The sequence below is a fragment of the Filicampus tigris genome, chromosome 2 (genome assembly GCF_054856515.1).
Source record: "Filicampus tigris isolate MCC_2025a chromosome 2, RoL_Ftig_1.0, whole genome shotgun sequence".
In the NCBI taxonomy this organism is placed as follows: domain Eukaryota; kingdom Metazoa; phylum Chordata; class Actinopteri; order Syngnathiformes; family Syngnathidae; genus Filicampus; species Filicampus tigris.
The window spans coordinates 24,507,237-24,531,070 of NC_141218.1; the positions used below are offsets into that span (position 1 = coordinate 24,507,237).

At 39.8% G+C, this 23,834-nt stretch overlaps 2 protein-coding genes across 3 annotated transcripts in view; one reads left to right on the forward strand and one right to left on the reverse strand.

Annotated features, from left to right (window-relative positions):
* The first annotated feature begins 2,082 nt into the window (after positions 1-2,082).
* tlx3a (T cell leukemia homeobox 3a) lies at positions 2,083-6,681 on the forward strand. Its single transcript, XM_086023261.1, has 3 exons — positions 2,083-2,663; positions 3,492-3,729; positions 4,478-6,681. Exons 1-3 carry the CDS (start codon positions 2,258-2,260, stop codon positions 4,659-4,661), a joined length of 828 nt encoding a protein of 275 aa, XP_085879387.1. The 5' UTR covers positions 2,083-2,257; the 3' UTR covers positions 4,662-6,681.
* kcnip1a (Kv channel interacting protein 1 a) overlaps positions 6,305-23,834 on the reverse strand; it is a 30,044-nt gene continuing 12,514 nt past the window's right edge. Inside the window, exons 1-8 of one of the 2 annotated variants that reach the window (XM_086023262.1) lie at positions 17,120-17,414; positions 14,835-14,959; positions 13,588-13,657; positions 13,433-13,503; positions 13,262-13,369; positions 11,364-11,468; positions 9,601-9,663; positions 6,305-7,943 (exon numbers count right to left, since the gene is read on the reverse strand). In XM_086023262.1, the coding sequence (XP_085879388.1) occupies positions 7,896-7,943; positions 9,601-9,663; positions 11,364-11,468; positions 13,262-13,369; positions 13,433-13,503; positions 13,588-13,657; positions 14,835-14,959; positions 17,120-17,228 (699 nt within the window). In that variant the 5' untranslated portion in view covers positions 17,229-17,414 and the 3' untranslated portion in view covers positions 6,305-7,895. Of the gene's footprint in view, positions 7,944-9,600; positions 9,664-11,363; positions 11,469-13,261; positions 13,370-13,432; positions 13,504-13,587; positions 13,658-14,834; positions 14,960-17,119; positions 17,415-23,834 lie in introns of those variants that run through there. The other variant, XM_086023263.1, reaches the window with a different exon arrangement.

Below are 23,834 nucleotides of genomic sequence, written 5' to 3' on the forward strand. Positions count from 1 at the left end.
TAACAGACCAATTCTCCCCATCAAAAAAGCCACTGGTGAGCTCACATATGGCGGCTAGAGGCGGCCAACACTCACTCACTCAAGTCAGTCTGTCCATATTGCCAAACAAACACCCCGGGCCTCGTCCCAGCTCTTATTTGCTTCACTAGACTGGATATTACAGTAAAGAAGATGCCTCTTTATTATTTTTCCCTGAATGCAAACTTTCTATTCGGATGTCTCATGGCATATTTAAAATAATACGATATTGCACATCATGCTTGAAAAAAAAAAAATTAATAATAATAATAATAATAATGGTTACAGGCTGTCTTTTTACATGTCAAAAAGGACAAAGCTTTATGCCGTTATGATCATGCAGGATTGCATTTTTTTAAAATGAAAACTGTCTTTATTGAGCTCATCTTAAAAAAAACAACTATATTAGTATTGTGGTCATGACTGTGGATGTAGTTTGCAGCATTGTGACTGCACCGCACACGTGTTTCTCATATTTGGACAACATCTTTAACGTAGTTCAATGCAAACTACATCTGCAATAATACACACATAGTATTTAATTGCAGCCTTTTTTAAGTCGGAGACGTGTGTGTAAAAGTCCAGTGCAGTGTTACAAATATTGTATTGCGGTAATAATAATAGTACTACAAATTACCTCTCAGTATACGTATACGTGCAAATAAACATATCTCTCTGATCAATCATGGCAATTTGTGTTCTTAAGAATAATGCAATGCCTAGTGAGAAGTGTGTTTTGTTATTTTTAAGTTTTGGGCAGCGAGTGTACATTGAGTTATTAAACTCAACCAAATAAAAACGTATTAGTAGCCATACTCTTTAGACCAGCCGCCAAATAAACCCACCTTGTCAATAATTGAGCCTTGTGCTTTGTTAGGGTGAAGTAATGTGATCTCCTAAAAAGGCCCCTGCCGCAGCCAAGGGGCGAGCGCATTAGTCTGTCCTAGAGACAAGTTGGTGAAAATGTGATTATTGGGCCAATTTGGGCGCATGTTCCATTGGATGTGAGGGCTCAAACAGCTTCCAGAGGCGCGAGCACTTTATCTGAAGTAGCCCATGGCCGTAGCTTGTCAGCTCACCGAATGTGGCACAAGGCAAGCATACGAGCACTCTGCCAAGCTCAATGGGCATGCTGGCGAGAGTTTGCCTTTTAAACGAATGGCTTTCAACGTGTTCTGTGCACAATCAACCACATATAAAGTCATTAACATATTCCATCATCTTAATGGTGTCAGTGACGTTACCTAAAACGATTGTCTCTAATATTTGTAGGATTTAATAACTCTAGACCAAATCAACCTAGAATATTTTTTTTCACCTTCAAAATTAATTTTTGCAAAGGAAATGCTGCACTTCCTTTGGAACGCCAGCAAAATGTTGTTGAATAAAAGAGCTGCATATGGAAATATGCCCACTATTGATTGACACTGAAAAAGATGTATTTATTTAACAATATTCATATTATCTATCTATGTACTGTTCTGCATAATTGCGAGGGCATTTTAAAAATTGAAGCTGCACACTAAGTGCAAACAGCTAATATAATAAAGACATGTCTGATAGTGCCAATCTAAACTTGGCATGAATGATAACTCTTGCATTGGGTCAGATGGCGCTTGGGTCATCATAATTATAACTTGAAATGGGGCTGGAAGTGGTTCATGTCTGCATGTGACACTATAATTATCGTGGAAAATGAAATATTGACAGTCAAATTTAAGGGGAAAGTTGATTTATATTTTTAAAAAATGACTGCGTGCCTTAAATGCACGTTTAACAAAATCGATAAACTACTTTAAAAGTATTAACTGCAACTTGGTTCCACACTGCATCACATTTGCTTACATAAGCTTGAATGACGGTTAGTATTATGGTATATATTTCGCTCATCGTGCCAAATTGACGTCCTATCCACATTAACATTCAATCAGTCATCCCAAGCCAACCAATGAAAGGTGCTGAAGAGGAGAGGAGGAGGATGGAGCTGCCAAACGCAGCGTTTTGGGGGAGGAGGCTGAGGAGGCTGGAGCACCACAAACGCCCATCAAAGTTTAACAAACGCCACCTCAAGACGGCTCGGTCGCTTCAAGGAGGCCTGTTTAACCCAGCAACCTTGGATGAGCCGGACAGACATGGAAACGTCTCCCCCTTTAGGGCCAGTTTGACCCAGTTGTAAGTCCTCCAAACAAGACCAAAAAAAAAAAAAGAAAAAAGATCCACTTGAACTCGAACCGCCGAGATGGACCAAGCACCGAGTCCTCCTCCTAAAACGACCCAGCACGAGCCCATCAGCTTCGGCATCGACCAGATCCTGGGAGCCGGTACGGAGTCAGACAACGGGCCTGGAAGACATCGCGATGTAAGCGGCGGGGACGGTTACTACAGTTTAGCGAGCCCGACCGGGAGCAGTGCGCCTTCCTACACGGCTCTGTCCATTTCCCTGTCCGGCGTCGTGCCCCCGGTGGAAGTGTCGAGCTCGTACGGGGAGAGCAGGAGTGTGGGAAGCCGAGGAGTGATTCGAGTGCCAGCCCACAGACCGGTAGCAGCTCCGGGGCCGCAAGCCCCGGTTCAGAGCGCCGTGCCCGGCTTTGGAGGGCTGTGTTTCCCCTGGATAGGAAACCGGTTCGCTAAGGAAAGAATATCCGGTAGGCCCGCGGTTCCACATACACATATACAATATTTTACAATATATAGGCTGTGTATATCTGCATACATATTATGTATTTATAGTTTCAGCATATTGGATTGATACTACACAAACATCATAAATGAGGGCCTACTCAACCTAATCCACTTCATTTGTTTTAATCAAAAGGATAACACGTGCCTCATCCAGGGCTTTAAAATAAATAGCTAAACTTCAATCCCACTTATTAATAAGCGTTGCACATGAAATGAATACGCTACAAATTGCCACAAATGCATTGAAAAGGTAAATAATTTCATATAACTAAAATAGAAATTCAGACAGCTTCAAATATGTTCTTTTATGGAACAAAAGTAAATAAACATAAACTGTAGATTATTCCCTACATGTTAAAAAAGGAAAACAAATGTGTGTGTGCATTAACTCCCTGAATATTTGGGAGTGCAAGAAGAATATTTGACTTGGTTAAACCATTTAAAATAAAATGTCAAGATTCAAGATGTTTATTTGTCATGTGAATAGTAAATAGACAATGGTAACACAATTAAATTCGTTGCTATAGTTTCCCTCGATTTAAAACAAAAAAGACAAAAGTACAACAAGCAGCTACAACCAAGAATCGGATTGTATAGGCAATGTAATAACAGCAATTTCAAAAGCCAATTAAAAAAAGACAGTATGTTGAAGTTCACTAGTACTAAGTGCAAAGATGTGTATGCAATGTGCAACGTGTGATAAGGTGTCAATATTAGGACACGAATTGTATTTCTATGCTAAATTGTGCGGGTGCTACACACACTCACCACGTCTTTCTGTCCTCATTTAGCGGCTCTGGTTCCATTCTCGGTGACGCGGCGGATAGGCCACCCGTACCAGAACCGGACGCCCCCAAAAAGGAAAAAGCCCCGCACGTCCTTTTCAAGAGTGCAGATCTGCGAGTTGGAGAAACGTTTCCACCGCCAGAAGTATCTGGCCAGCGCCGAGAGGGCCGCCCTGGCCAAGAGCCTCAAAATGACCGACGCCCAGGTCAAAACCTGGTTCCAGAACCGCAGAACCAAGTGGAGGTGTGTTGATAACTCTCTCTCGCTCCCTCCCTCTCTCTCTCTCTCTTTTTTAATTGAAAACTAATGGCGTTGAGCCTTGCTACAATTACCAGCCATATTTTATATGCGCAATTTCCGGTTCATTGACCTGTTGACACGGGACAAAAAGTTTGAACATTGTATAAAGTGTATGCTTTTGAATTCTTTAAAAAGAAATGAGAAAGGCTCTCAGCTTCACGGAAACGTTACACAACGCAAAGCGATTAAAAAAGTAAAACATTAACAAATATATTTTTATCTTGCTCATTGCCCGTAGTGCATAAATGCATAGTCATATCGCTACCTGACAAATAGATAGACACATTTCAAATCTTAAAAGTGGGTGGGTGGGGTTGGGGGGCATTTCAATTATTTGTATAGCAAATAAAGTCATAAATATAAATAAACGACTTTTTAAAAGTACGAAAAGTTATTTGGACACACAATTTAATGTATAAAGTTAGGGTTTAATGGCGTTTAAATGTTGGCATCTAATATTCTTTTAAACTGGTAGCTAGCTGGACGGACGGATGAATAGGCTGACGCAGACAGAGATATTTAGAGATATTTATCTTGAGTGAAATTGATTTTTTTTTTTTATCAAACATTTTGACGTAATGTTAACAGACTCTTAACACTCCAGTAACTTATATCGTTGTCTTTTAATGTTGTTAAACTCCCCCCGTCATTATGATCTCACTTATTAATATTTGATTTGCGCTCGCGTCAGGAGGCAGACGGCGGAGGAGCGGGAGGCGGAGCGCCAGCAGGCCAATCGGCTCATCCTGCAGCTGCAGCAGTCCGCCCTGCACAAGTCCCTGGGCGAATCCGCCGTGACCGACCCGCTGTGCGCTCACAACTCCTCCCTCTATGCATTGCAGAACCTGCAGCCCTGGGCCGAGGACAGGGAATAGAGACGTGACACCAGGCTTCAAATCGATATGGGCGTCATCTATTATTCCCAATAGGATGACCAGATCCGCTTTTTTGGGGGGCGGGGGCCATGTGAGGACAGTAAATCTGCCACTGAACTGTGATTTATGGGAAATTGCAAGACAAACTGGTGAGTGGATGCAGGAGGATATTTGAGTTCTGAAATTGGACCTTGCACATTTTTGTGGGGTGAGTGACGTCAATCACGAAGCAAATGGGACTTCATTTTTCATCTCTGAGACTTTTTCATACCCCCAAAAAATAAAAGAACCGAAACGGAAAAAAGTGCTGGAAACGTTTCATCACATAGTCATTGTCTTCCAATCTGCGTGTATTAATCCTTTTTATTGGGGAGATTACGTAGCACCAGCCAACAGAATATAAGTACAGTGAGGAGTTATAACTCAGTATCTCATGAATTCTCATAAATGTAAAGGGAAATTTAAAAAGGTTAACAGCAAATAAGGTAGACACATACACTAAAAAGTTGGTGTGTCCTGCCTGCTGAACCAAACAAAAATAGAATTCGCATAAACGTTTTTAATTATACTGCACTTAAAGCCTCACTAGAGCTAATTTATATAAGGATTTATCCCATTTATTTACAGTGCACTAACACAATCACTTGTATATATGACATTCGGTGCACCCAAAATGTTACACAATAAATACAATTAAAGAAAGTGAACAAAGAAGAGGCTGTATGTTGGGTAAGGTGATGCATGTTCAATGTTTATTTGTCCTCATAAGGACGTTAATTTGTTTTGTTTATGGGCCCAAATAGGATGTAGGCTACAGTGTTCTTTTTTGTACTTTTATTGTGTGGACAACAGTATGAATACAAATGTTTGTGAGCAAATTCTTCTAGGTTTCATCGGTCATCAAAAGGTTTTAAGACACAAGATAACCAGTGATGTTGCAATTGTTTTTTAAAAAGTTTATTGATAAATATATATTTTTTTCTCTCTCTCTTTTTTTTTTTTTTTTTTTTTTTTTTTTAACAATTCAATGCACACAAGTTCGTTTGGACAGTTTTATGTTGTCCCTCAGTCTGTACTCATGTCCCCATGTCCGAAATCCAAATGAGCTGCCACACTGGAGCCTGTTCTCATGAGAATTTAATAGGATTTGGTTGAAAAGTGGTCAAGTAGAAAACAAAGTCATTTGGGGGTGGTGGATGCGCGCTTTAAGCATAGTTTTTATTACGGTAACAATGATATAAAAATAATAATCCCCCTTCTTCATTATGTGTAACGTAACATTGTGCTGATATGTGTTGTTGCTGGAAGATCCATTTGGAAAAGTCCAGTTCAAAACTTTTGTATGATTTCCTATTAAATTCTACTGAGAATATACACTGCCCACTGCAGTGGTAGCACAGAGAGCAGAGGTTAAATTATGTCCCCTCTATTCTTCTAAACAATGGCTCTTAAACAAAATGGCTTCTGAAATAACAAATCAGTCTCATCTTTCTTCAATAAGTCACATTTCTAACATCCTCCTCCCATACAGTTGCCGCTCCCTCACAGTAAAAGTTTTGGTCAACGATGTTGGAAAGTTCAATGTGAAAGGTTCCTCTGTATCAAACTGTCTGTTTAGCTGCACATAATATGAAAATACATGCTCCAACAAATGTCATTTTATTATTCAGGCAAACAAAAATTTCACATTAGGACACACATGCAATGTTCCAGAGTCATTCTCCGACTGTGTGCCAGTCAAATTCCCAAAGTTAATGTCCTCTTGCTGACACGCCAAAGCACAAATGCAAGTATTATACAGTAATTCCAACTATGTTGAATGAGACAAAAATACACAGATAAGAAGCAACGATCCCTTTAGAAAACAGAAGCAACAAATAGAACATTTATTTCAATATTGTTACAACATTGAGACTAGGGCTGTTCGATTTTGCCTAATAAGAAAATCCTGATTATTTTATCTCACACCCGATTTTATGATTACGATTTCTTTGTAAAATAAAAAATAATGAAAAATGAAGTATTTTGAATGTCTTTTATTTAAACTTAATTTTTCTTTCTTTGAACTCGAAATGCTAGTCAATTTAACTTAATACACACAGAACAATTCATTGGGATTAACAGCATTTTACTTACACAATCGATTTCAGATCTGTCCTTAATGAAAACAATAATGAAAGAAGAAAGTGCATATACCATTTCATCATCAACATGGGAGAAGTCAAGTCTGTAAACCAAACAGTCTGTCAGCAAGTTATTTTGCCAACCAGCTAGTGACTAGCCTTTCACTTTCTCCCTGGTCTTACTTAAATCAATGATTGGTGCAAAACGGCCCCCCAATAATACAATGCACTGTCAAGCTTAAGTACGGATGCATAGTCCGGCTGGACCAGAGGTCCGTTGTAGAGGAGAAAAAAAAGGGACCCCTTTCAGACGTTGAGTTACTTGCTCACGGGTTGTATTGTACATGCGGGGCACACACTACACTACAGATCTAGTTTTGCCCGATTTATTAACGAAACGCTCACTTGCCTGAGCAAATAGCAGAATCGCCGGTAGCCATGGATGTTGTCGTTCTTTCGGACTGCACGCTCGTGGGAGGAAGCGGAAATGCAGAGGAAACTACGGTGGCTTAGATACACGAAAAATAACAAAATCGAACGCGCCAATTTGAACGTTTTTAACATCGTTTTATCCAGAAAATTTGGTTACGGCTCAAAATCGCTTAATCGAGCAGCCCTAATTGAGACTAATGGACACCAGACACACTTGGTCACAAGATGCTGTCTTTTCTTTGATAATGCCTGTGGCAGAAATTGGGTGAACTGTGACCCCCTCAGGGTATGGCTGCCTTCTTTGTATGGCACACATACTTAAATAGATCTATCTCCCTGCATGCATTAGAATATTGATCCTTTTTTTGACTGACAAAGAGATTCACAAACAGCACAGTTTTTATCAGCCACTTGGGTCCTGCTTAGTGAGGGTCCACTTGTGTGCTCAACCAAGAGTGAGAGGCATTGGTATTTACACAAAATGCACACTTAACAATGCGACAGAAATAAACAAAGCAGGTAAAAGTCTGAAGGACTTTTTCCAGACCCACCAATGTTTTTCCCATGTAAAACACTGTCCATATAGTTTAGTGACGGTGGAAAGTCACTTTTTTTTTAGAATATGCTTTTTCTTTGCGTCGTTCACTCCATTAGGACACGGTCTTCTCCCACTTGATCTCTAGATGACATTTTCAAAGAGTTGAAGAGACCTCATGATGTTTTCATCCTGTGTAAAAGAAGGGCATGGCGAAAGGATGAGTACAGTTCATCTGACAAGTCATTTAGTTGGCTGGCCACTAGAGGACAGTGTGTAAAATACAATAATAAAACAAGCCACAATATTTCTATGCAGCCAGCTGTACCGGAAATGTGAATAGAAAATCTGGCAACTTTTATAGTTAGAAACCACCATATTAGATTAAAAGAAATGCATAGTTTACCACATGGCATGATAGAAATACTGGAGGACACTTCATTAGGTACACCTGTGCAGTGTAATATGAGATCCAATACAAGAACTGTTTCATCATTTTGTCTCTACAAGTATTAATTTAGCAATATAATTATTAATGTGGTTCTAGCATGTACTGCTAGGTCACCTTACAGTAAAGGAACAAAACAGCCAAAATTAAAAAAAAAAAAAAGCTATTCAAATCTGTAAAAGTCAGATAGAGTGTACAGATTGGAAAAAAAATCTGTTTTGTGAGTTTTTGAGATGTGGTAGCCAGTGCACGTTCTTGAGTATGGATGCTGATATCTTTTAAACGAGGGAGTTCTGATACAGGCAGCCCCATTCTGCAACAGTCAACGTTTATGCAAGAATTGAGTGGTAGACTTAAAAGAAGTGTTCCATCGACAAGGACGGTGCTGTTGGTTGTGAGGGATGGACTGAGGAATTTGACGTTTTGATTTTGACAAGATTTTGAAGCATCCAGAAGTTAAATTTTATTTCTTTAAATTTGATAAAGTTAGGAGTGAATTTGACACCTGCAAGGCAGCTGCAGAGATGTCGATGAGGGCCCAGTATTGGATGAGATGAAGATGTACGTGTCATCCAAATAACAGTGCAACTGCATATTGTGCGAGGACTTGACTGAATGGGAGGGTAGTTGATGATGAGGAGAAACCCAAGAACAGAGCCCTGAGGAACACCGGTTTTGTGTGTTTGGAGTTTGCTGGAATTTAAAAGTTCTGAGTTGGCCGGATGACTGATGTGAAACAACTGTAGAACTGTACTGCATCAGAAGGCTGGTTAAATTAGCCAGTGGCGGCTTCGCTCAAGTCCCATTCATTTCGCCCAGCAGGGGTGGGGCGGGACGAGGGCATGACTCGTTTGCATGAGACAGGGCCACCCTCTCAAATGGGCTGATTTCAGGAAGACAAGAAAAACGTTGTATAAATGCGCTCTTTTTTTAGTATTTTGAAGAAAACAGGTACCAGACATGATGTTACGACACCTGCAAAGTGCTCTAAATTGTGGAACAAATTACGTAAGATATCTCATTTAAGGTCAAAGCCTATTTCCAGCACTAAAAAGGACTGAGAGGATCAATGAAAACTAATGATTATGTTTTGTGCATCTTTTTTAAGCATGTCTTGTATTGGATCGCAATAGTTTGTGCAGCTGTACCTAATGTTGTGGCTAGTGAACGTATGTCTGATAAGGACTGGAATGTGCATTATGAGAGGAATGGCACAGGTGTTATAATAACCTGCAAGATGGTCCTCTGAAACAGTAAGCGAGGCACATGCTGACAATGAAGCAGCCAAATAGAATCCCGCTATGTGATTGTATTACTCACACCTGCACTGAGCGCAAACCAACAACAACAACAACACTCCTTAACCAAGTCTGCTGAGAAAAGAAATCAAATGTAGAATACCTCTTGACAAGAATAGATGAATTCATCTATGGTTACCACACCGTCTCTGTTTTTGTCCATTTTCTGTGGAGAAGAGCACATATGCTGCCAGGCGACTTGTCAAATACATAAATACAGTTTGCAAACATTGGTTATTTTTGTAGCAAACAAGAAACATTAGTGTTCCTAATATTTGTCTCACAGCTTTGAGGATATGAGTTCAAATCTTGGCTCTGGCCTTGGTGTGTGGAGTTTGCATTCTCTCAATGTGTTTGTGTGGGTTGTGTGGGTTACCCTTACCCAACACACACACACACACACACACACACACACACACACACACACACACACACACACACACACACACACACACACACACACACACACACCAAAAACATGCAGTTTAGACTCTTAATTGTCCATAGCTGTGAATGTGAGTGTGAATGTTGTTTATGTGGCCAGCATTTGGCAGGGAAACGATCCAGGGTGAACTCTGCCTTTGTTATTCTCTTGATATACCGGTAATCCAACAACAAAATTTTTTCATACCATTATCATAACAGCCATGGCCCCATGTGAACGACAATTACGTACAAATACTGTACACTGTACAGTGTACAATAGGCTACTGTACTTATGTGTCATTTCTGGAATATGCTTTAGGAGAGGAGGTCACTCTGCACTCTGCAGTTAAATGCCACGTTGAGCACGTTGTCATGCAAACTCATAGTGGTTTGTAGCCTAAAAGTACATTAAAAATGCAAAAGAAATGGCTATGGTGAGACTCCAACAATAACTTGTTTTAAAAAGAATAAGTCTGTCATCCCTAAGTCAAAATGATATCCAATCAACTAGTACACTTATGTTCTACTCACGCACATTATTATATTCATATATCAGCTTTAGACTATTAGACTATTAGAAAGTATCGAGGAAGTAAAAGCCTAGATAGACCAATCCGACGTTGGCCAACTATGACATACGCTTACCCTGTGGCGTCGGGCCGACTTTTGGCGCATCGCGCTGGCAAAACACACCGCAACGACAGACAGCGACGCTGACCATTAAAGTACCTTCTGCGCACGTGTGAGATGTAATACCCTTCCATATATTCGGCGGCGGTAGTCACTATTCCTCATGGTTAGAAAACGCAAACCGGAAAGCTATTGGTCGGGGGCGGATTATAAATACGTGAATGTTGCATTTAGCTATATTTTTTTGCTCACGATGAACTCCCATGCGAAGTAAACCCTCAGGTTCTTGACACAGTATCGCGAAAGACTTATATTGTCAACCCTCGCTTTTATACTTGTAAGAAGATTAAGGCAGCAAAGCCGTGCTCACTGTTTATCCGCGTTTGTCATTTCCTGTTATTTCCCCGTGCGCTGATTCGCTAGCTAACAACCAATCAGAGAGGCCAAATGTCACAACTCCCGACGCCGATTCAACATGCTGAAACGCCCACCAGACGCTTCCTGACGAGGTTCGCTGTTACGACGGTGTCCGCTACATCAATCAGACGCCACAACGCTTACCGACGTCCGATGTCGGACTGGTATATTTAGTCCTTAAAAGAGCAACTAGCACAATCCTATCCTGCATTATAGTTCCCGCCAGATCATCATCTACAAGTGCACATGTATGATGTGTTTAATTTATTCTGCAGTCAAAAGTCTTTCTCTACAGTATCTACCAATACCTTCCTCTACTGTTCTTACAAAGAAAGTGAAAGTTTGACATTAGTGACTGAGTATATTTTGTGTGTAAAAGTTTCATTTTGTTACCTGAAAGAAGGCATCCACGTGCTGCTTATGTGCATCTGTTTTCAAGGCGGGGTACGTGTACTTGCCCATCATGTCATAAATGGCTCTGACAATGTCCGTCATTTCCTGTAAAGCACACACCAAGACAGAAAAACGCTTTCACAAACTGGACACTTCCTCAGGTACATGTCCACAACCACTGATTACAAGAGTTGAATCAAATTGTGGGTTTCAAAGAGGTAATAATGCTCAATACTGAGTTACATGCATTGAACGATAAAAAGTACATTGCCATTATACTAGAGGAACACCGAGGAAAATATATTGCTTTGTTCTTACAACTTTTATCTGATTGTCTTGGCGAACATTTTGCAGGTCAGTAGGTGCACATCTGATTCATTTGTGGTGGTGGTTAACCTTGACTTCAATTGTGAGCCCAAAATGTGAACTTTTGCAACGCACCACAGTGGCTCATATGTTATATTAAACTAAAGCTCCCGATCTGTATTCCCAATGAAATTACAAGGAAGCAAAAACTACAGATTCTGTTACGAATTTTGGTAACCGCTTCTCCTCATTAGGGTCGCAAAAGCCCATTTGAGCTGAACTTGGGCTAGTGGAGGGATCAGAGGTGGCAAAAGTACTCATATTCTGTACATAAGTAGAAGTACCAATGCTAGTTTTTAAAGACATTCTGGCAAAAATAAAAATACTGATTCAACTCCTTTTCTTGTCTAAATGTAAAATGTATAGATTCTGAAGTGTACAAAATTAAAAGGGAATTTTTATTGTCAGTACAGTACCCATTTTAACAACAACACAAACGGGGGGAGATTGTGTACACAAAATTGCACAGGTGGGCATTCCATCTGACCGACGGACGCCTGTTTTGCTAACGTTAGACGATAGACGGGAAACCCAGACCGCATTAACTCTATATGTACAGCAGGTGGCGGTATGCGCCAAAGAGAGAATCATGCCTTTTTAAGGCTGACCATCTATTATCCAAACCGTTTATCTATGAAGTAATAAAGTACCAGTAACTTTGAATACAGAGAGTTTTACAGAGAGGTTTTTGTAAATTAAGTTTTACAAGAAGAAGAAGAAGAAGAAGAAGAAAAAATAGATTTTTCAACTGTTGGACCTTGTTTTGTTTTTTTTCGGATCGATGATAGACAGACTGGCAGACGTTTCATGTTTACTGACGGAAGTGCAGTTAAAATAACATGACTGACCGACAGACGATTACAGTTTGGTCCGGCTTGAAAAATAGATGTATTGACCGATGACGGACGGGTTCCCAGGCTGTTGACAGATGACAACTGACGGACTGACAAATTTTAGTAAGCCCACCTCTGCAAAATAGTTCCCTTCTTTTATGAACTTGCATAGATCTCGTACTGAGAAGGGAAAAAAAATCAATGGACACAGGTTTACTGCAAACACGATTCTGACAAAACAATCAGGTTGAACTGACAAAATGTCCTGCATGAGCAAAACCAAAAAACTTAACAAAAGATATTGAATGAGTTAATGAAACCTAAAAAAAAACATCACACCTAGACTGGCCACCAGTTAATCACAGAGCACATATAAACAAACAATCATTCACACTTTAACCAGTGGAGTGCTCAATTAACCTAACATGCATGTTTTTAGAATGTCGGAGTACCTGGACAAAACCCAAGTAAGCACGAGGACTACATGAAAACTTCACACAGGAAGTCCCAGAGCCACGATTCAAACCCTGAACTCCAGAAATGTGAGGCAGACGTGTGAACCACTAACTCACCGTGCTGTTCTCAAATATTTCCCTTTCATGTGAATGGGAAGAAAACGAGATATCATGCCATTGTCGCAAACCAACAACAATACTAATGATGTGACTAGCCTGTGTCATTTGGATTTAAACCACACACCTCTTTGTTGATATATCCATCTCGGTTGATGTCGTAAAGGTTAAAAGTCCACTGGAGCTTCTCTGTAATGGAGCCCCTCAGTAGGATGGACAGAGCCGTTACAAAGTCCTGATGGAGGAGAAACAAGCATCACACGAGTTGAAATTCACGCAAACAAACACTGACGTTTACCTCAAACTTGATGGTGCCTGATTGTGCCGTGTCAAACGCGTTGAACAAGTAGTGTGCGTAGGTGCTGGCGTCTGCAGGAGTGAGCACAAGAACACACTTGTGATTGGACAAATATGCTGGTTAAACAACAACAACGGCAAACAACAAAGATTAACCTCCATGTGGGAAAAATTGGGAGTATATTTGCTTGAACGTTTCCTCACTGACAATTCCACTTGGACACTCCTGGAAAAACACAAACCAAAATGACCTGTGACAATTAAAGAAAACATGACTGAATAAACTTGAGTTGCAGTATGGTAAACAATGTGCGGAAACCAAAGCATGGCATATATAAACAAATGGCAAGAGGCTGTGGCTGCTGTTTAATTACGTCGTTAAAATCTCATTGTTTACTGAAAGAATATAATGCATTGCACATGCATTTTGTAAAGAGACAATAAAATAAAAATACATTCATCTTACTACAATAAATTTGCTATGCAGAAAAGCAATTCAAATGCTTCACACACAGAGAGAAAGGCATACTCACGCGTGTTTTATTCTACATATAGCAGCCTCCGGCTCTTAACTTCAATAAACTGACAGGATTAAACTTTAATTTCACTTAACTATTAGAGGGATTTCACTCTTGTGCAAAATGTTTTTATAGCATTGTCACCATATTGTCACTGGTTACAACATTAGGTGCACCTTCACAATTTAATGAGAGCAATTGATCAGGCATGATTGACACTATTGGGGTGGTTTAATTCTACAATGTTTATTGTGGTTGAAGTTTGCAGTGAACTGCGTCATACTGAAAGGTGTTTCTAATATTTTGCCCGTTATGTTATTAAGGTGACAAAATTATATGACGAATTAAATCAAATTAATTAATACCAAGCCACGACGATTAACCAGCCAACCAATTATATCGGCTGATGTTAGGCCTTGAAAAAATAAAATAAAATAAACAAGTTATTATATATATATATATATATATATATATATATATATATATATATATATATATATATATATATATATATATATATATATATATATATCCATCCCTTTTCTAGCACAATCCTATCCTGCATTATATTGTCTCTTTACAAAATGCATATATATATATATATATATATATATATATATATACCATATATAATCGATTATCGATCGGTTATCAGAATTTCCTTTTTTTTTTTACTAAACATCAGAATTGGCCATTGGCCTCAAAGAATCCATATCATCTGTGACTGTGTCAATCAAGAGCACTATTATCTTTGAAAAAGCAGAATGTTCGGGGCAGCTCATTTATTGGATCTCAGTAGAATACCGGTGTACCTAATGAATTGGCCAATGTATGTCTGTAAAACAAATATTGATATTCTCAGTGCTGTGATGTGAAATAACGTACATTCTTGAAGCCCCGATACAGCACTTGGAGTTCTCTTTTACTGAAGTTGGTTTGAGCCTCTAGCTGATCGAGGCCCTCCGGTCGATGGCACACCATGGTCATCTCTAGGTCGTCATCAGCCTTGTCTGGTGACACACAAACAAAAGGAAGGAGGTTACACAAGCATTATTTACATCTATAGCGCTTGAAGCCTGTCCCAGGTGACGCTGGGCGAGAAACTGAGAACGCCCTGGATTACTTGCCAGACAATTCGCTGGGCACATGTGGACAGCGATTTGCTCTCACATTAACACCTGCGGATAATTTTAAGTCTTTGATTAACCGAATTTAGCCAAAGAAAACCCACACAAGTATGTGGAGAATAGGCAAACTCTACACATATAGGCCGTAGCTGAGATTCAGACCCCGGACCTCTAGACTGTGAATTTGACATGCTAACCAACCATGCTCATTTCCAAAAAGTTGATATTGTGTTTCTTTTATTAAGGAAAACAGCACTCTATAATATTACTTGTAAACCATTTGTGCATCATGTTTAATTCATTGCGACTTCCTTGGGCCACTTGGCCACAGAGTGGAAATATTATACATTCAGGAAAAACATCAATTTGGGTGACTTTCACAACTTCTAAAAGTGGCTCAGTAAACTTATTAAAAGTTGTTATTTTGCAATGGATAAAGAAAATAAGCCTGTGGGCATCTTTATATCAATCGTCACCGTCAAGGCACCGTCGGTCCATCTATGGCGTTTTGCACTGTGTGTAGCATGAAGCTAGCGAAAGTTAAAGTTGTGTAACTTGTACAGCTGTTTGAAATACACACTTTCTGTTTTATGTTTGGTTTGACAGTAAACTTTAACTTGGATTGGCATGAAACAGTTTGAAAGACATGGGGTAGAAGAGAGAATGAGTGATGTTAGTGCACAGAGGTTGTGGTCAGTTGACTGGCTCCTCTTATTGGCCCACCAATAACGACTCATTACACTCATGGCTGCAGGGGAGATGAAAGAGGACAAACTACCAATGACTCTGACAAAACACACACGCGTGGCTGTGGCCGTTTGTGCTAAACGCAGGTTTACTGTATATCCATCTATCTAGCTATCAATGACAACATAGACTGTATATCGAGTTACATTGCTCAGCAAATTACAACGGTGAGTCGTTGAAGCATCTTCCTGTTCTGCTTCACTTGAGGGTCACGAGAGGACAAAGTTCATTGTGCACTTTCCGCTCCAGAGACAATTTCATCCCTGCAGCAGGTCCATTAATAAACCTGTCAAACGTCCTTACATTTGTACATTTTTATTCCCAGTCACCACAACATGCTGATTTGAGCATTTTAAATATAACTTTTTAAGGTCAATGTTGACAGTTTTGAATCATCTCATTGAAAGACCCAAATCGTCCTTTAATCTAAAATGTAAGTATACAGTCAACTAAATCACAGAGCTGCACCTATACAGTATACACGACACAATACAAGGTGACATGTCCGAAACTAAAATACCCAGTTGGGGAGTATGCCAATAAATCTGCGTGTGCACATATACACACAAACATTCAGTACCAATGAAAAGTTTGGAAACACCCTCTAATTCAGTGTTTTTTTCATTATTTTTATTATTGTAAAATGTCCTGAATTGCAGATTAATTCTTAAATCATCACCATAATGAAGTAATATTGATGAAACTATCTGGCAAACAAAAAAAAAATCAACAAAACAGAATATGTTTTAAAATGTTGATTCTTCATTTTGCCCAAATAACAGCGTTGCACATCTCGATATTTTCTCTGCAATTTTATGATGTGGATGATACTTTATAATCTGGAATGACTTTCAGTTCACAGCTGTGCATTACCAAGTGTTAATATTTTGAATTTCTTGACCTCTTTGAGACCATTTGAATTTGAAGGTGTTTCCAAACTTTTGACTGGGACTGTATCTGTAACATATTATAACACATTTAAATTAAAATTAAATTAAAACAATATTAATATAAAAATTAAACACACTTTACTGTAATATTTGTCTTTTCAAATAAACACCGTCAATCATAATTGAGCTTTATTATCCTTGTCGCAACGCAATCTGATCTCCATATGTACCCCAAGAAACAAGCAATGTTACAATCATTTGGACTCATGAAATGTCTATCTCATCAATGTCAGCATATCCTGTCGTAAGAAGAAAGAATATACTGTATGAAAAACTTTGCACTGAGAAATTTTGAAGAAGTACATGCGTTAACTCTACAGGCTAACAGTGGTCTACGTCGACTGACCTTCCACAGAGATGACTCCTAATAAGTGCAACATCTTGACCAGCCCACAGCACAGCAGAACGATGGCTATGGCTTGTAAACTGTTCTCACGCTGCTCCGCTTTCTCCATGTCTGTCACTTTCCACCCTAGTCCTTGTTGTCTACACCGTCTTCTCCATGTGTCACAAGCTGCAATGCTCTCGACGTCTAATCTGACGCCTATTGCACAAAATGTGACTTCTTTTTCACTTAGTTGAATTTTTCTCCACCTCTCTCATAAGGTGAGATCACCCGGCCCGCTCCCATTACTGTACACCACTCCCCGGGGCATGTCCCGCTCTTATATGTCGACCTTGGTTCTATCCTATAGCGAGTCCCACTCCGTGTCCCCCCTCCCCTCTTTATTTCAGTCCCGGTGTCCTTCACTCTTTGGGAGCAAGGCTGGAACTCGAGGGTCCAGACTGAACAAAGTGTAACAATAACAAAATCACTTTGTGCTGGGATGTGTCTGCGCAAATGTACAGGTGCGTGCGTGCGTGTGCATTTACGTTTTTGTGTGCGTGTGCGTGTGCGTGTGTTGAAGGAGAGCTCACCGCTTGATAAATTGTCCCATTAAGCCTCATATTTATCCCTATAGAACAACGAGGGCTGAATTTACTACAATGTGACTCCTTTGCTGCATACTCACCAGTAACCAGGACTACAACCACTGGGACCGCCTTGTGAGTTGTGTACTACTGTATGAAGATTTAATTTTGCAGTTGCTCTGTAGAACTATTGCAATCTGCTATGGCCATTAAATGTCAGTAGAGGGCGGCAGAACGCAACTCTGCGTTCTGCAGGATTTTGGAGGGCTTTTTGTCTGTGCTTAACCAATTATAGTCAGAATATTCTATAAGAAAAAAGTATTCTCAGCATCTTCTTAATCACATGTGAGCGCATCACTGTTTCTTAGTGACATCAAACTCAGACGAAGAGTAAAATGTACAGTAAGTTGAGGCGAAGTGAGCAAGCAAAACGGGCGTCTGTCAATAATGGACTTGACCAGGTTAGTGATGATTACACGGACGGATGAATTAAATCCACTTCCGTCTATTCCTAGCCCGTCTTTTTTTTTTTTTTTTCTTTTTTTTTTTTAAGTTTCCCGTCTGTCGTGTAATGTCAGCAAGACGGGCATCTATCATAGAAGGATATAGACAGACCGGTCCTACCATCTGACGGAATGCCCACCTCTGGTTCTTCGTCTAACACTAACAAATAAAAAGTCCACTGACTGTTTTAATATTGATATGGCATTAATTAAAAGTATTATAAAACATGTTGTGCAACCTTTGACATATATTTGTAACCTGTCGATTAGAACTGGTGTCTTCCCATCAAAAATTTTAAAAATTGATTAGAGAGGTATGGTATAAGAGGTTTGGCAAATAAATGGGTTCAAAGTTATCTAAATGACAGGACACAGAATGTACAGTTTAACAATTTAAAATCAAACGAGTTGAAGATAACTCACGGGGTCCCCCAAGGGTCAGTGCTTGGCCCTAAACTATTCATACTCTGTATCAATGATATCTGCTGTGTTTCTAAAGTTTTAAAAAAAAGTTCTATATGCTGATGATACAACTTTGTACTGCTCCGGCGAAAACCTTGAGCGGCTTCTGGAGACTGGAAAAATAATTAAATGTATTAAAAAACTGGTTTGACACTAATAAATTCTCTCTGAATTCAAACAAAGCAAAGTATATAATCTTTAGTACCAGACAAATTAAACAACAAGTCAAAATTATCGTCAATTCTATTGAAATAGAAAGAGTATATGAAACTAAGTTTCTTGGCCTCATTATACATGAAAAATTATGTTGGAAATCACACATAGAAAATGTTAAAAGAACATCTTCAAAAACTATAGGTATCCTTTATAAAACCAAGAATATCCTAAATAAGGCATCTTTTTATATTTTTTATATTGCTCATTATGGCGGCACGGTGGTCGACTGGTTAGCACGTCCGCCTCACAGTTCAGAGGTCGTGGGTTCGATCCCGGCTCCGGCCTCCCTGTGTGGAGTTTGCATGTTCTCCCCGTGCCTGCGTGGGTTTTCTCCGGGCACTCCGGTTTCCTCCCACATTCCAAAAACATGCATGGTAAGTTGATTGGATACTCTAAATTGCCCCTAGGTGTGAATGTGAGTGCGGATGTTTGTCTCTGTGTGCCCTGCGATTGGCTGGCAACCAGTTCAGGGTGTCCCCCGCCTACTGCCCAAAGACAGCTGGGATAGGCTCCAGCACGCCCCGCGACCCTTATGAGGAGAAGCGGTACAGATAATGCATGGATGGATATTGCTCATTATTACTGCCATACCTGACATACGGTGTGGAGATATGGGGTCATACTTACAAAACAAACACTCAGTATATCTTTAAGCTAGAAAAAAAGAGCCATACTAATTGTTAACCACTCATCTTATATGGAATCAACAAATCCATTATTTATCAAGTTAAACACTCTCAAATTCTATGACTTAGTTGAATTTAAAACAGCACAAATAATGCTGCACAAGCTTCAGTGTGTCCAAGTGCAGTCAGCAGGGGGCTCTGTTGTATCAAGAGAAAGTGTCGTCAATGGCTGCTTTACTTCATTTATAGTGGCTACACTGTCTACAGTTTAATGATGCATCAAGGGTAGCATTTAATTTAATTTGATAGGCATTCAAACCATGCTAAGCCACATAAATACCTTTTAATAACGATGGTAAAATACATTCAGGGTTAGTGCCAATAATCATTTGCCTCTTGTTGTGACCACTGTGCAGCATCTCTCCGCGGATTTCATGGAGCGTGTGTGGCATGATGGCTTTAATACACAAGCCTAAGAAAACAGTGGAATTGCTTCATTGTGAATGGGAAAGAAATACACCAATGTGAATCAATTCGGGGGCTAATGTGCTTTAAGGGAGGTGATAGATTGAGCGATTGTACAGTCAGTCCATAGGGGGATTGAGCTGCATGGGGAAATGGAATGGAAATGGAAAGGTGAACTATTTTGCTGGCCGGGCACAACAATTTAACAATATGTATTTCCATTGTATCATGCACTGCATCATACTGTGTTTGTATTATTTTTGGTTAGCTACACGAGACAAATATAAACCGCTCCAGATCACTATAAACTACAACAACGAAAAAAAAAATACTTTTCTTTGTAAAGATTATGTTGCAGATGTCCTCAGTGGATTGTGCAGGTGAATCTATGAAGTGGCTTATGAATTCTGTCTCGAGTGCTTAACAGACTTACAGACATTAATCATCATGTCTGTTTTAAATCAACGATAAAACCACTGAAATTAATTACAATGCCACCAATCTACTTTCTGTCCTGTTTTGTTTGACTGCCAATTTAAAATTCAATGGCCTATGATGAAATGTGAGGAAAGATGAATCATTGCAGTGATCATATCAAGGAGTGTCAATGTAATCGCTAACTCATTCATGAATACTGACGAACAAATGCAGCATTAGAAATAGTGAACAATTTGGAATGTGATCAAGCTTTTGCTACTGCACCATCTTGTCATCAGGGCATTAAAGCAAACAACTTCCACAGGGCTCTTTCCTGTCTTTCTAGACCCAACCTCCAGAATGGATTCGGAAACAAACCTAAGCCTAAGATGCTCTTCTATTTGCTGCAAAAGCCAATATAAGCTGTTGAGTTTACACTGTGACTGAAATTCTGATTTCATTTCATCTGGCACCCGTTAGAAGGATTAAAGCGGCGGCTTGAATGTCAGCAGAGAAAAGACCGCCTGTCATTTCCCCTGCACAGCCGGCAGACACACTGAAGATCAACAGAATTGGGTTCAATCTCATCCACAACAACAATTCTATCCATGTTCTATTCCGCTTGTCCTCATCAGGGTCATGGGGAACTGGAGAAAATCCCGGACTTTGGGTGCCAGCTGGGGTACACCCTGGACTGGTCACGGTCAATGGCATGGCACAAAATTAGACGTTCACACTCCCATTCACACCTCTGGATAATCTTCAATCAAATGAATATGCATATGTTTAGAGTGTGAGAGGGAGCCACAGTCTGTGGGTGGGGCGAGGGGTGGGACATAAGCACAACTGTAACATGGAAACTCCACACAAGAGAGCCTGAGCTGAGATTCAAACCCAGAGCCTCTCAAATGTCGAGCAGACATCCTAACCGCTGCAACACCGTGCTGCCAGCCACAAGATTGATCTTGTTATTTTCTCCATCATCTGTTTATTGCAACTGCAAAACTCACAAATCTCCACTGTGCTCTCCATTTTCTTCCCCTACTGCCTACTTACTTCTTATGACATTTGCATGAAGGGAATTAGCGTAATCTCCCGCACAAGCAGGGATGCGCTCACTTGTAAGGGTGGATGTGGCTCTCCAACAAAGTAGAAGTGTATCTTAAAAATAGACTTCAGCTGCCACAGCCCTAATTAGAGCATGCAAAAGCTGCAAACGCAATAGCGTTTTACAGCGTGATTTTAGGATCTCATCCACAGTTTTATTGTTTACAGTTTCACTGCTGCAGCAGCCTAATTGCCCGCAGGCCATTCGCATACAGTATACTCTGTGGCCACTCAACCTCAAAGGTGACCAAGTACATTATTTCAAGGGCCATAAAAACATCAAATGAAGAAGTCATGCGGGCGAAATCATGTGTACTTTCAGGTCTAATTAAACCCATGTTTAAGGCCAAAGCCTAGAAACAATGGCGGCTTGATCATTGCAATATGTCCTTGTGACTAAAATGGCATATGCTGACAACACAACTTAAAACAGCATTAATATATAGCTATAATGCCTTCGAGCGGGTAATTAGCGCTGATTCTCCAGTGACTCAGAATTTTCTATTTCCAAAGGCTATAGAGTAGACCCACTCAATGACTAGTACGTTGTATAGGCTCACTGTATAGTCGTAGGACAGTGGGCACAATTATGCAAGATAAGATGTAGAAATAATGAGTCTACAGGAAGGCAAAGCTCCTCAGCAGAAGAGTAAGCTGAAAGAGTGCATGCCGTTGATGTCATCAAAAGTGCACCGCAATATGCTGTAGAACTGCACCACATCATACTGAGTAACTTTCCACATAAGTCTGTTTATTTTACTCATTGACTAGCTTGTGCATTTAATATAAGGAGACAACTTGACATGCTTTAAGAGTCAGTCAGAGAAGGATGTTACGGAGAGAATCCGGTCACTTTTCAAAATAAAATGTTTTTCAGCCTCCGATAATAAATAAACCGGAAGTACTGTATGGTTTTTTTTCCATCTGTGCGGCCCGCCGCGACCCGGTCCAAAGTGCCCTGCGGTCCGCATACCGGTCCGCGGCCCGGTGGTTGGGGACCCCTGATATAGACTTGTGGACTTTGAACCAGTAGAACAAGTCGAACGTGATATATATAGTTAAAATATATGTTTGTAGACAATGACAATAAATGACGTCTTTGTAACAGAAAAGAGAAATGGTAATTACGACTCGATGTTTAAATATTATTAAAAGTACTGCTTCTCTTGCAATGACACTTTATTTTTACGTCTTCGATTGAAACAGTAAAGATGAATAAAGTCGGGTCTGTGTGAAAGCCACATGTCCAAGCTCTAAAATTCTTTTGGAATGATATTTCTATCTGCTAAAGGAGCTGAGATATTAATTATTTTTTTCGGTGGGGGGGAATTTCTGGGAAACTTTCAGGTTTTGGTGAGTAATTCCAAAGACTTAGGTTTTGGGAAGCTGTTGAGCCAGGCGCTTTAGGCCATAATGGGTTAATACCCACAAAGGCTTTGCAATGCTATCCTAATGTGCATAGAAAATATTGTTGAGCTACTATACCCGCTGCATTTTTTCCCTCAAACTAAAGTGGTGCTTTGACTTACAAGTTTAATTTGTTCGGTGAACATGCTCAGAACTCAAAACATTTACAACTTAAATCACATGTCCCTGTTGAAATGAATTGAAATGCTGTTTATCCCTTCCAGCACTACATTATGGTCCTGTGGGTGTGAATGTCTTGGCCACCAAGGGGATGTACAATCCAGACATACAGTCACACATGAATAAGAATAAGAATAAGAATAAGAATGCCTTTATTGATCCCACAGTGGGGAAATTTTCATTGTTACAGTAGCAAAGATATAGGTCACACAGGGGCGGCGGCATAATGTGGCCATTAATGTATAACATTGACGGCAAACATTTAGAATCAAACCTATGTAGATATACGCAGTAACATGTGTATATACACATGTGTATACACACCAACCTACATCTACATAAAAAATATGAGGAACACTCATTTCGGCCTGTACATAGTACAGAGGAAAAAAATACTCTAAGTGACAGTGCTGCAGTGCTGTAGTGAAATGTAAGGAACAGCATTGGATAAAAATAAAACTAGACTAACAGTAGTGGGGAATGTTGAGTATTGCACGGTATTACGGTATGAAGAAGAGTTTCAATAATATTAGCTGATTTTTTTCAGAGGATAGCTAATATATGCCCGCGAGTTTTGTTTTATTGACCGTCTACATGTATTGCTGCACCATTTGTCTTGAAAAATCTATTGCATTAAGGGTTATAACACCATGACAATGATAATATTGTTTAGCCTGTCTGTGATGTTTTGCATTGTTTGACTTTCCTAAAGTGAAGCGTAACTGTCTTTGTTTTATATTTAGTTTGACAGTAAATTACAACTGGG